General features: G+C 43.6%; 1 protein-coding gene across 1 annotated transcript in view; it reads left to right on the forward strand.

Annotated features, from left to right (window-relative positions):
- LOC119210838 (protein diaphanous homolog 1-like) overlaps positions 1 to 13,508 on the forward strand; it is a 30,799-nt gene that overhangs the window by 13,133 nt on the left and 4,158 nt on the right. Inside the window, 14 exon segments of the mRNA XM_062558741.1 lie at positions 397 to 423; positions 1,105 to 1,269; positions 1,448 to 1,549; positions 2,007 to 2,137; positions 2,808 to 2,891; positions 2,979 to 3,042; positions 3,419 to 3,558; positions 3,883 to 3,988; positions 4,173 to 4,283; positions 4,507 to 4,624; positions 5,849 to 5,966; positions 7,993 to 8,108; positions 10,617 to 10,681; positions 12,109 to 12,288. Coding sequence (XP_062414725.1) covers positions 397 to 423; positions 1,105 to 1,269; positions 1,448 to 1,549; positions 2,007 to 2,137; positions 2,808 to 2,891; positions 2,979 to 3,042; positions 3,419 to 3,558; positions 3,883 to 3,988; positions 4,173 to 4,283; positions 4,507 to 4,624; positions 5,849 to 5,966; positions 7,993 to 8,108; positions 10,617 to 10,681; positions 12,109 to 12,288 — 1,527 coding nt within the window.

Genomic DNA, 13,508 nt, shown 5'->3' on the forward strand with positions numbered 1-13,508 from the left:
GAAAAATGTACTTCTGACTCCCACTGTCTGACCGCTGATCTCCTGGCTTTCTAATGTAATTAGTAGCTACCAGGCGAATTGATTACCTCCAACGTAGACTCTAATTTACATGTGTTAGTTCTCTAAGAGATGTGGATTAATGACGAATGCATTAAACTATGACAGTAATTCATTTATAGTTTTCCCCTCTGCCATCCTGTGAATCACTCGTGAGCTCAGCAGAGTTTCCTGGATCCTTCTCCTGTCATGAAGGATTTCTGTCTAATGAATTCTTCTCTCTCTCTCTGCCTCCCCCCACTTGTCTCTGCTTTTCCCACCCGTCTGTTTTATTTATTTTTTATTTCTTCCCCCTACCTTTCTGTTTTGCTCCCTGTCACCTTTGTTGGTCCTTTACAGACACTCAAACGCCTGATTCCTGATGAGGTAGGTTCTTAAATGCATTCCAACATCACACGTGTGCTTAACCTGTCATCTGTCATTGTGGACTTTGATAAAGCAACTCACCATTATTTGCTTCAATGTCACGTCACACAAAGCTAATCCAGCGTAACACAAATGTTTATTATCTGTGCCTTGTCTTGCTCTGTGCTCATGCTGGATGTGCATGCTGTGAGCAAAATGCACAACGGCATGAAAGGCCTGAAACGTAGACCTGAAACACAGTTTTTTGATTGTTTATGGAAGTGGTCACTTAAAATATGAAGTCCTTAAAACCAGATGCTTCCATGCATCTGGTTTCCCAGACTGAGTGTTGTGTTCTGTGCTGGCCAGTGATGAGCATGTTAAACGTTGTTCAACTTTATGTGCAGTCTTTGTCTCTCTAATCCCTAATCACTGTCTCACTGTTGAACGGTTTCTACTGTTAAAACATGATATCCCCAAATTGAAGGAGAAAAATCCCTCTGGTTTTTTATTACCATTCAATGACTCAACATCAGTAATCAAGAGGCCCTTCAAACCGTGAGCTGATTAGGGATTGTCACCGTGCCTTGTGACCTTCCAGTAATGGTTACACACTTTGCATGTTTCCGTTTATCTTTTATTTATTTATTTTCTCTTTGACCTCTTTCCTCTAACATGTGTCATGTGTTTCCGCTGATCCAGCTGGAACGTTTCACCAGCATGAGGATGAAAAAGGACAAAGAGAAGCCCGGCCAAGCGCCAAGTCACCGACACTCTTCAGCAGCCAGCTACGAGATCAGCGCTCAGAGCGCGGTGCTGCAGGATCACCCCGACGAATACGTGCTGGAGCTCTTTGAACAGATGCTGGTGAGAGAGAAGCTGCATGTTTGTTTGAGTCGTGTGTTGTGTTTTTTCAAAAGATTCACCTGTTAGCATCATAATCTGTAGATTTAAGAAAATACTGTCTGCAGGTCTTTAAACACTTTTTCCTTTCTCATATCTCTCACTTTCTCCTGCTCCCATCCTTTTGCCTATATTCCTTCAGGTGGATATGAACCTGAATGGGGAGAAGCAGCAGCCTCTGAGGGCAAAAGACATTACGATCAAGCGGGAGATGGTCTCCCAGTACCTCCACACGTCTAAAGCCGTCAGTACCCAAACACATGCACTAATACAACGCGTCGACAGCTTTGTAAAAGTTACAAAGTGTTTGGTCCCGTACCTGATGGATAAATATAATAATACTAATGCAATACATTTATCTTATTCTTATGGTCGACTAGATGTTCAGATAAATGACCACTACGGTTCTGAAGTTGAAGGGCTTCCTCCCTTGAGCCAATAGTAGCTTGCTATAGACCTTATACAAATGGATAAACAGCTTGACATGTCGGTTCATTTAATTTAATCAACCACCCAAGTAGTCAGGTAAATAAAAGCTGGGTGTAATATAATCTACAAAACAGGTGGTTGCTAACACCGTTCTTGTAACTGAAATAGGCCCACGCACAGGGCCTTTTTAATTCTGCTCATCAATCAATAATATTATTCATATTATGTGACGAGATGAATGTTAATGCAAAACACAACCTTTCGTTGATTAGGGTCAGAACCAGAAGGAGAGCTCCAAATCAGCCATGATGTACATCCAGGAGCTGAAGTCTGACTACCGAGACGCGCAGCTACTGAGCTGCCTCGAGTCTCTGCGAGTCTCCCTCAATAACAACCCTGTCAGGTAACACACACGCACACAGATACATGCAGTGCATCCTGTTGTGGAGGGCAGATCTGTGTGTGGGCGATAGTGGCGCATGGAGTAGCCGCAAGGTTGGCGGTTCGAATCCCAGCTGCCCCATGTGCTATGTCAAAGTGTCCCTGAGCAAGACACCTAACCCCTAATTGCTCCCCAGGCAAAAATTGAATGTAAGTAGCTTTGGATAAAAGCGTCAGCTAAATGACATGTAATGTAATCTCCAACCGAATATGTTGAATACGGCCTTTAAGGAAGCACATTCTTCAGCTCCTCACACAGCTGATGTTCATACACTTTTCTGTGTTGTGTGATCTCTACAAACCGTCCATACGTGACCGCTCATTACAGCTTGTAACCATTCCTGTTAAAGAATCAGTAATTATTTGACCACATACATTTGCAGAGTTTGACCTTCAGATAAAAAGGTGATGCTAAACTAATAATAATCGAAGACACTGCAGCGTGGATTGTCCCCAAATGAGACATTAAATATAGGCTACAGAATTAGCTACACAAATTAAATAAAAACAAAGGATAAACTTTCTATGTGACAAGAGACAACTGCTTTGTGAGCAAAGTATATTCTAAGAGAGGGAATGGGAATAAGGCTGAAGACCACAATAGTCTAATCAGATGCTCTTGTACCTTCCAGTTGGGTGCAGACCTTTGGAAACGAGGGGCTCGCCTTGCTGCTCAACCTGCTTAAGAGACTACAGGAGGACAAAGACGAATACCCGTAAGACACTCAAACCACAGAGAAGGCCATCTAACCCGATGTGTCCATAATGGCTTTCTGTATCTGTCCCTCTCATCCAACCACTAGAATGGTGGGAGTGAAATGTCAGCATGAGATCATTCGCTGTTTAAAAGCCTTCATGAACAACAAGGTAAGAAATGAACTCTTTCCTCAGGTTGATTGGAGATAGTTGTTGTGTGATTCCTGCACTAGAGAGCAGTATTGAGTCAATGTGACCCACTGGTCAGTTCATTACAATGAATGCAGTCGTGGATTATCTTTGGGATCTATTACGCTTTGGGGGTTTAGTGTGATGTTTCCAAATTTACGAAATTAGTATGATTTCCATCTTAATCTTTCACGTTTAATAATCCCACACAATGATAATTTACCTGGTAAAATAGGTTGTTTATACGGAATACATCTTCATTCTGGTTCTTCGGATGCATCCACCACAATATGAATCATGAAAGCCTCGTCTCACTCATTCTCCTTTCTCCTGTCCCATTTCTTTTCTCCCCTTTTAGCACGGTCTAAAATCCATGCTGGAGTCAGATGAGGGATTTCCTCTGCTGGTCAAAGCCATCAACCCTCAGGTGCCTCATATGATGGTGGATGCTGTCAAGCTGCTCTCTGCAATCTCAATATTGGAACATCCTGAGAACCTGTAAGTATGAGTGAAATGTTAAGACCATGTTTTTAAATATGTTCACCAGAAATAACAGCCAACAAACTCTTCTGCAAAGCATAAGTCTAAAGTGCAGCCTTTAAAAAAAAGATTATTAAACTGCTCCATTGGAGCAACATAGCATTAAAATAATATTCATTTTTTCTGTCACCTGTGTTCCACGAAAGGCTATCAAATAAGGGAATAGAAAGTACTTTATAATTCTGCTTACATGTTTTTCATGGTAAAAGTTGTTTTGATGTATCTGATGGAACGAGGCGTAGCAGCGTTTTACATCATGTGCATAACTTCCTTTTTTTGCAGTCATGAGCGTGTTTTGGAGGCCATCACCGAGGAGGCAGAGAGACGGGACATTGAGAGGTTTCAGCCGCTCCTTGCTGGCATGGGAAAACCCAACGTTGCTCTGAAGGTGCTCCTTTGAACGTTCATAAATCCCCACGTGTGTATTTGTTGAGAAGAAAAAAACAACCTGGTCGCGTTCTGACAGACAGTCAATGCAGCGAAAAAAGACTCATTGTCTTTAGTATTCTAGCTGGCATCCGTCCATTTACTCCACATTATGAAGTTGACTGTCCAATGTTTTTTTGTCTCAGGGTGGCTGCATGCAGCTAATCAATGCCTTGATAAGCCGGGGAGAAGAGCTTGACTTCAGGATCCATATTCGCTCCGAACTGCAAAGATTGGGTCTCAAAGACCTGCTGACGGTACAGAACACCCCCCCCCCCCCCCTCCTCTTTTTCATATTATACACTCAAGGGATCTCTCTCTAAAAACACACATTTGCAAATCCTTACTCTGAAACACCCTTGTACACTGTGCGTGATGCCTCTCAACTGTCCAAACTCGATGTCTGTCACGCTCTCCCTGTAATCTCCCCCCTGTGCCTTTCCCCCCCCCCCCGCCCACATCCCACCACTCTCCCTGCAGGAGGTGCGGATGATAGAAAACGAAGAGCTGAGGGTGCAACTCACAGTGTTTGATGAGCAGGCTGAAGATGACTCTGAGGACCTCAAAGCACGTCTTGATGACATCCGCATTGAGATGGAATATCCTTCTACTGGGCAAAGTTGTCCCTCTGTCGAAATTTCCAGGGTCCACTTTTTGACCTTGAAAATCTATATATACCTGGTTACAACGTAACTTTGCTGGCTCGTTGTTTTGTGTTGCTTCGCTGGTGCAACCTATATATAACTTTCTTTTATAATGAAAGTGTGTATGTGTTACATGGTTAGAATATAGAAGTATATGAATGTATCCTCTCCATTATTAAAATTAGGAATTCACACAATCAGATTGATAGATCCCTGTCATTAGCCTGTCATTTATCTGCTTTCTAGCAGAATAGATTATAAATGAATATTTTCATACTTGATAGACATAACAGGCTCTAAGGACATCGTCTGTTTGTTTGGAGATTTTTACATTCAATATACATGTACATATAATACATAATTACCATCTCAGACATTTACTACTCATCTGCTGTTCAGTAGAGGACGACATACATTCAATACTGGTGGACTTTTTCATTGCGTTATTGCAACCCTGAATTATCAGTTTATGCTTTACAGATAAGCGCCCGGCCAATTAGGTTCACACGACCACCAAACAATCCCACCTGTGTTGATTTCTAGTGTCGCATGTGGATGCACGGGTTCATTTTACTACACGTCATTTGAGAACATTCATATTTGCATGAATAGTTCTCCGGATGGCTAACAATCTATGCAAAATATATTCTGATGAAGATATTCTCAGGGAAATATGCAGGCGATGCTGATTCTTTATCACACCTACATGTTTTGGCCTGTTAGAAGTAGAGTGACTGTACTTTGTTTCACCATTTGCTGTAATTTGCCTGGCTGATTTCTGCATGCAGTTCTTACTTTCACCCCCAGGTGTCTCCCATGCGTAACAATTCAGTGAAAACAAAGTCTGCTCATTTCCCTGCTGACCTCAGATGATTTTTGATAAAATCTTTGTATAATTTAACAATTGTTAGTTTTAAACCGCTACCCTATTACAAGAAAGGCTTTTAGATGGTCTGAAAGTTCAGTCTCCAATTCATTTTATTTAGTTTGACTTTTTATTTAAGTTTTTGTTTTTGAGTTTTGAGTATTTGAGTAAAGAAAAGTTAGTTTTACTCAAAGTTTGAGTACTATGTGCAGCAAAAGTTGGTGTGAGACAGTTGTTACTGATAGTTGAAAATGTTGTATTTGTATTAACCTTGGTTGTTTGTGTTGGTTAAGCCTTAACTGCTTTTGCTTCAATGATGTGAGGGAAGTGTTTGAGATCCTTGTCAACACTGTGAAGGACTCCAAAGGTGAATCGCACTTCCTGTCCCTGATGCAGCACCTGCTGCTAATCCGCAATGACTATCTGGCCAGGTATTACATGCACATAAATACACACCCATACATGTCCGTTCTCTCTCTCTCACATGCACCTGCTTATTACAGTTGGCACAGTGAAAGCTGCATTTGGCACACATACAATAGCAGTCAAAGGTTTGGACACATTTTGTCATTCAATGAGAAGGTGTGTCCAAACTTTTGACTATACATTTAATAAGTTTATATATAATATATATATATGATGAATGGTTTAAAAAAAGTTCATCCTCTCTCTCATCTCAGCCCCGTCCTCCATTAGCTGTTTGTTTTCTGCAGCACCGTTCAAAGGCTGAGAAATTAATACATGCAAAGAAGTCCAATTCCATTTTAATAGAAATGAACGCTATCACCTCTTATCACCAGAAATATGCTAATGTCCCTCCCTGTCTTCTAAAGCCCTTGGGAGGTTTAGCCAAGGAAACGGGAGGAAGGAAGAGTGAATAAATGAATGACAAGGCTAGAATAATAAAAAGACAAGGGCTGCATGGTGTAGTGAATGCACACATACGCATACATGTTCTCTTTCACTCTCGGCTACAGAAAAGGACAAAGGAACACACAACGTGTGCACACATGCACACCTTTCGCCTTTATTAGCTGCGTTGTTGGTCGCTGTTGCCTTGATGGTAACAGACGGGCAAGGAATTGAGATTTATGTTTTACACAGCTCGGGTAATAAAGTGTGAGGATGGAAAAGGCAGTTCGGCCCTCGCAAACGGTCCCAGCTGAGGTTGTTATGTTACCATCCTCTCCTGTCCGTCCCTCTTTTCCAATCAGTCTATCTCCGGCCAGGTGATCCACTGGAACACAATAGAAGTGGTCTATAATGGTCTCCGTAGAGAGACTGCAGGTGTGGGGAGGGGGGAGAGGGGAGAGAGCTATAGAGTGGTAGAAAAATACTGCTCAATAATTGCAGAGATGAAGAGAGAAAGGAGTTAAAGGGCGGGACAATAATGAGGAAGAAATGGAACGTTGAGGTCAATTCCAAGGTTGACGTGGAGGGAATGAGGAGGGACGTACAGGCAATGTAGGATTTAGCGTTCCTGTGTGCAGCTCTTCTCACAATCTTAGTCTTACTGTATTTCAATCTAAAGTGAAGATGGAGGCCTGATGAATTTATTCGAGTGCACTTCTATGTCATTCACATGCGGTGCATTTACCGGACTTAATAGATATGATCTAAAAAGTGCAATTACTTCTGTATATATGAATAAGCGCCTTGTATATAGCCGTAGGCCTACCAGCCCTCCCTTTTCATATTTTACCTGATATCTGAACTTGGGTTTGTGAAGGACACCAGCTTCAGGATCCAGCCAGCACAAGGTCTATTCGAGTGAGGCTCAGTTTTCCGGAGCAACACTAGATGTCTCTCTCGCTCCACGGATAAGTCTAAGCTTCAGGAGAAAAAAACCCCAAACTAAAACCTTGTAGTTTATCGAAGGAGTGGAATAAGTGTTAGACAAAGAGCAGAGTGACGGGAGACGGAATGAATAAAGTATTGAGTTTGTGACTCTGGCAGCATCTAATGGGGTCAGGGAATAAGACACCTTCCAAAATTGAGTGTCTGTGTGAAGCGAGCTTGATCGGACATGGGGCGCTGGACATAGACCAACACAGTTGCACACGATCAATCTTGGTGACAAGAACCTCAAACTGTCATGCTCCCACAGACGGGTAATCTGGGTTTCTGATGATAAAAGCATCTGTGTTCATACATTTGTCTGGACAACTTAACTGACTCGCTCATCATCAGTCCGATCATCCACTCCCATAATGTGCCCGTTGTCTTATTAACGCGTAGTAAAGTGGCATTCTATACTAGTCATAGGCAACACAACATAGAAAGTGTATTACAGAGACTGATACATTCTCGCCTTTTTTACCCTGCACACCATATTGACTCCACTCCATTATCCCCCCCCCCCTCCTCTTATCTTCTCCCCCCTGTCTCTCACCGCTCCTTTCTCTCCTGTCTTCTAATCCACCCATCTGTAAATCTGTCACTCCGTCCTTCCTGCAGGCCTCAGTACTACAAGTTGATAGACGAGTGTGTTGCTCAGATCGTGCTTCACAGGAATGGAGCCGACCCCGACTTCAAGTGCCGTCACCTCAGTCTCAACGTTGAAGGCTTGATAGGTGAGTCGATGGGCCAGAACACACACACACGTGATCAAGTATTTCTTTTTCCCTTCTCCTAGTGCACCCTGAGGGCCTTCTGCCCATCAACCAACACTCTCCAACATTTAATTTTATTTCCAAAGGCATTAAAGACCAAATAGACACAAAATGCCCTTAGACCAAAACAAAGATCCAACACTGTTGCACTGAGCTGTGAGGACCTTGAACTGCATTTCAGTTTGGCCCAGTCATGTTCATCCCAGTCCATGACACAACGTTATGCTGACCCGATGGGATTCTACCTGAATCTGTCCGTAGTACAATATGCAACACAATTTGTAACTATGGCTCAATGTGTAGTGGCTCCAGAATGCCACAAGGCAGAGCCACGCAGTGCGAGCTAAATTGATGTTCCAAGTTCCTCATAGAACAATCTCCTCCATCGTTTAAAATGGCCTTAAAACGATAGTTGGGTGCCCAGTTGATCGTTAAAAAGTAACTTTTGCTTACTATGAGCATTCCTCTCTTTCAAAGTGTCCGTTTAAAGATCCGCTGCTAATGCGCTTCCAAACTCCTCCTGTGCCAAAATGTTTATCTGAAGCGACTGACTTCAGCAGTTTGGAAGGTACTTGATTTCATTAAGTCAAAGTTCCAAAGTACAAGGGTCCGTCTTTGTGCTGCCATGCCTCGACTGTGGCTCATCAAAAGGGTGTCGGTGAAGCAAACTTTGACTTCAGGAGATGCTCAATTCACTTGATTAACTCTGGATCTCTTGATGCTAAAGCCTCATATTGGATTCAGATTAACATTGGAATACATTTTTGCACATAATGAGCACTGAGAGGATATTTTAATGGCCTGCATGAAAGAGCAATGATTAAAGCCGGCCAAAACTGTTTTGACTTGCATAAGAGCACCTGAGTACAGGTTTTAAAGACTGACTTTTGATAAAAATGGTGAGCCCGTTGTCTCGGTACCCATGAGCAAGAATCCCGACCGGCTCACCGTAGTAACGCAGACTTTTCCAGCAGGATGGCCAGCGATCCATGTCATTTACTGTCCCTCTCTATCCTGCACACACATGGCATGACATGTTTTAGGTGAAGAGTGGTGCATACTGGGTAAATGTGCACGTGCACTTCAGTGACTAAATGTTGACGAGGAAGCACCCGCTAACGAAAACCGGAGCATAATGGAGGTGGAGGCCATGTCTCAAGAGTTCAATACTCCTTTATGGCAGTTCTCCGTTGCTCACCGCAGGAGGCTCTAATTGCACTGCTTCTAAATGCGTCCTGACACACACACACACACACACACACTCACGCAGGCTGGCTGGCCTCCTTTAAGGCTGCCAGAGTTATTATCGGTGGAAAGCAGCCCAATTCTGCCCTGCATGCATTATTTAGTGTTTTTCTTTGAACTCTGAAATTCAGCACAGTTTTCCCCTACATTCTGGCTCCCTTAGTGCTCTCCATTCGAAGTTTGTCCCATTTAGCCTAGCCACTACGACAGAAGTAACCCCCCTCCCAACTCCCAGAGACACAAACACACACTCCCCTCCTCCATTACACATCCAATAACCACGTAAACTCACACAAACCTACACGCTGAAAGTGTATTTGGGCTGGCATATTAATGTGTTCTTTCAGTTCTTTCATCCGGCAAAAATCTTCCCTCTCACAAAATAGAAATCTCATTTTGCATTCTCTGCCTTTCTTAATAGCTTATCTATATATAAGGTTGCATAGTTTTAATTTTTTTCCACTAGCATTATCTTCAATGCAACCAAAGCCTCCCTCTCTCCTCACAATATCTAATTTCATCATCTATTTTTGCTCCTCTCCCATCTCTATCTGTTTGATCCCTCTCCTGAGCATCATGATTAGCTGTCTTTGATCCAGTTACTTTGTGGCATTCATCTTCATGCTAATTAGTTATTTTGCTGCACATGCTCGGTAAGCCCTCTGGCGCTGAACCACCTGTAGGCCATGCAATTATTCAGTACAAGTACCCTGTTGGTCAGCGGGTGTCCTTATCATTTTGCCCTCTGCCAAGCCCAGTCTCTGATAATGGATTACCTGCAGACTGTTACGTGGTCTTTCTTTTCAGAATTCAACAATTTGATAGAAATTGGTGTGAGATGTATCCGTCGTAGAGGGAAATAAGTGTGCTCCCACCTCTCTCGCACATCCATAGACTTGGACAAAGGTGTATATAGTGTGGGCTTTAAAGGGAAAGGTGTGCGGGTGCAGCGTGCAACACAAATCAATGAGATGCCTCTACAATCTTCTCGCAGATCTTGAGTTTGAGTAGTGTGATAAGGGGGGGGGGGGGAGTTTTGGGGGGGGCAGATAGGACGCTCGCTCTGTTTGTATGCATCTGTTTGTAAATGTCTGATGGTGCACAGTCTGCGCCAGACGGAGGGGTGTGAGGTCTTCACGCCCAGACATGCGCAGGTGCACTGTCTGAAACCCTTATCTCACCCTCTACCTTTTTCCTCTTCTCCTGTCCTTTGTGTGTCCACAGACAACATGGTGGACCAGACCAAGGTAGAAGCCAGCGAGGCCAAGGCCGCCGAGATGGAAAAGAAGGTGAAAAACACACATTCATTCACAGTGGACATCCAAAACGCACAATAACAACAACACGTAATACCCATGGACATATTTGCATGTCATCCCAGAAGCACACAAAGTATTACAATCATACATTGTAAAAGCCCCCCACCCCTCCCCCCCTTCCACCTCCTCAAACACGGACACATTGGAATTGTAATTAGATTCTATGCGAGCAGTGTTAGTCTGACATGGGATGACAAAAACGGAGGGACACAGGGTGACCAAGAGAATGAGCGCCCAAGCGTCTTTCGGACAAATGCTCTTACCTTAATACATGGGGGGGGGGGGGGGGGGGGGTTCTGACTTAATGTTTCTGTCCCAGCGATAGGATAATTGCAAAAAGGGAGCATAGACCGGCATTCATTCAGGCACACGCTCACGCTGGATCACGCTAACACACATTAACTGAAAACCCATTCATTTCATTTCTGTTGACCACACACACACACACACACACACACACACACACACACACACACACACACACACACACACACACACACACAGTGCTAGTTGCCTATGACGAGGTAATTGCAGGCAGTCTCTCTGGCAGGAATTAGGGATGCGCCTGTCAGGACGCTGACAGTAAGGGGAAACGGATCTTCCATCAGCAAATTAAACAGCTCTCTTTGTGTGTGTGTGTGTGTGTGTGTGTGTGTGTGTGTGTGTGTGTGTGTGTGTGTGCGCTCATTGGTTGGAACGCTATTATCTCGTTTTGTCAAGTGTCCTAGTAACCAAATCCTCGAAAATAAATGAAAGTGAAACAATTCAAGTTTTGGGTAAAAATCTTTCCCTTTGTTTCTAATGCATGTGAAGTCTTTAAAATGGAAGTGAGAAGAGAGCTCATTCAAGTGCACTGAAGCATCTTAACTCAATAATTGACACTAATTTGCAGTGCAAATTATACAATGAAACTGAAAGCACTAGACTGCAGGAAATTGCTTCTACAGGTCTTTGAGATACGGAAACTGCTGCTGTTTAAAGAGGGAGACTGAAAGCATGTGCATATGAACACACTTTGTTCCCATAATCATTAGAGTACGCTGGTGTGTGGTTAGCTTCAGGGTCGATATTGATGTGCAATATTTATTTATTTTCTGCTCCAATCCTCTTAATAAAAACAGTTTGTGAAATGGTGAAGCCTGTGAACGCTGCTTGCTCGTACTTAATCCCATAGTAGTGCCCCTTCTGAATTACAACACTATATCCATTCTATCATTTTGTTTTATTAGAAGAATATTTGTAGTCTTTTTGTTTGTCTTTTCTACAACCGTAGAGCTACTGCTTCTTAAACGTGATCCCTATTCAAATGTAAAGCCACCAAAAAGTCTACCTGGCCCCTTGGGCCACTCTAACAGTCTGTCTCCCTCTGTGTGTCCCTTCACGTGTTTTTGTGTTAGCTGGATGCTGAGTTGATGGCCCGCCACGAGCTGCAGGTGGAGCTCAAGAAGCTCGAGGGCGACTATGAGCAGAAGCTGCAGGACTTGAGCCAAGAGAAGGAACAGCTGTCCACTTCTAAGCAGGAGCGGGAGAAGGAGAACCAGGGACTCCAGCAGCAGCTCGGCACTCTCAAGCAGCAGGTACGCACATAAACACTGACGTGTCGGTGTGGGGCCCAAGGCCTTTTTTAAATCAATTTTAGTACATTGTTTGAGCTATTAATTCAATGAGCTGTGACAACTTCCCTAAACAAGTTGAAGGAAGTGAATTGTCCTTAAAGGGACTGCTTTGATTGAAGCAGAATAAACATATATTTGAACCACCTAAAAGAAAGCCTAATTAATCCAAAGATATTGTCCACACTGGGACGGTGCCCTGCCGCCATCCACTGTAGTCTATACGTAATGCACAGCTGGGTAAATGGATGAGGACCTCATCCCCAATGAAATAACTGAAATACAAACCCAGTTTCAACAGAGTACGACACCACAAATCGTCTTGGCCAGTTGTCCAGTTCTGATTTCATACAGAGCTTCTATCATTGCTCGGTGCCGATATGAACAAACCAGAACATTAGGACAGAATCAATAAAGTTTCAGTCACATCATTTATTCGCTCTGGTTTGTTTTTCCGGAAACGCCTACAGAAGAAAAACTTCTACTTAAGAGAAATATTTTTGTTCTGATGAATACTAATAATTTAAGTTTAAGCGCCAACAAGTTTTTCCAACACACACACACACACACACACACAAAGAAAAGCCCTGTGGCCCTAAATGATTTAGCCAACTGATAGAAAAGAGAGTCAACAAAAAGGACATCTCGTGTGTGTCTCAGTGTCACTTTCTGTGTGTTTGTGTGCTCATTCTTGTTTGTAAACTCCAGTGTGGGAGAGTGAAGGGGGGGGGGGGGGGTTGTTTAGCCGTCAGTGTCCTGCTGCCACACCAGCTGGACTTTGCCTCACAGTGACACCCAAACTCACCAAGTGACCCAGAACAGTCTGCATGTGTGCTCGTGACCACATGAAGATGTTTCACTTTGTGTGTGTGTGTGTGTGTGTGTGTGTGTGTGTGTGTGTGTGTGTGTGTGTGTGTGTGTGTGTGTGTGTGTGTGTGTGTGTGTGTGTGTGTGTGTGTGTGTGTGTGTGTGTGTGTGTGTGTGTGTGTGTGTGCGCGCGTTTGTCCCTCTGTCTGTCGAGTAAGCGAATTAAACCACTTCCAAAATGAGCCTCATCCAAAGCGGCTAATGCCAGCACAGTCCTCGTCCCGCGCACGCTGGTCCGACGCGCCGACGGCGTCGCTGTGCGGGCATCAGACGAGCTTCCACTCTGTGTTTGAGGCGCTGCCCATCGGAGATTTCGT

The sequence above is a fragment of the Pungitius pungitius genome, chromosome 2 (assembly GCF_949316345.1).
Source record: "Pungitius pungitius chromosome 2, fPunPun2.1, whole genome shotgun sequence".
Lineage (NCBI taxonomy): Eukaryota > Metazoa > Chordata > Actinopteri > Perciformes > Gasterosteidae > Pungitius > Pungitius pungitius.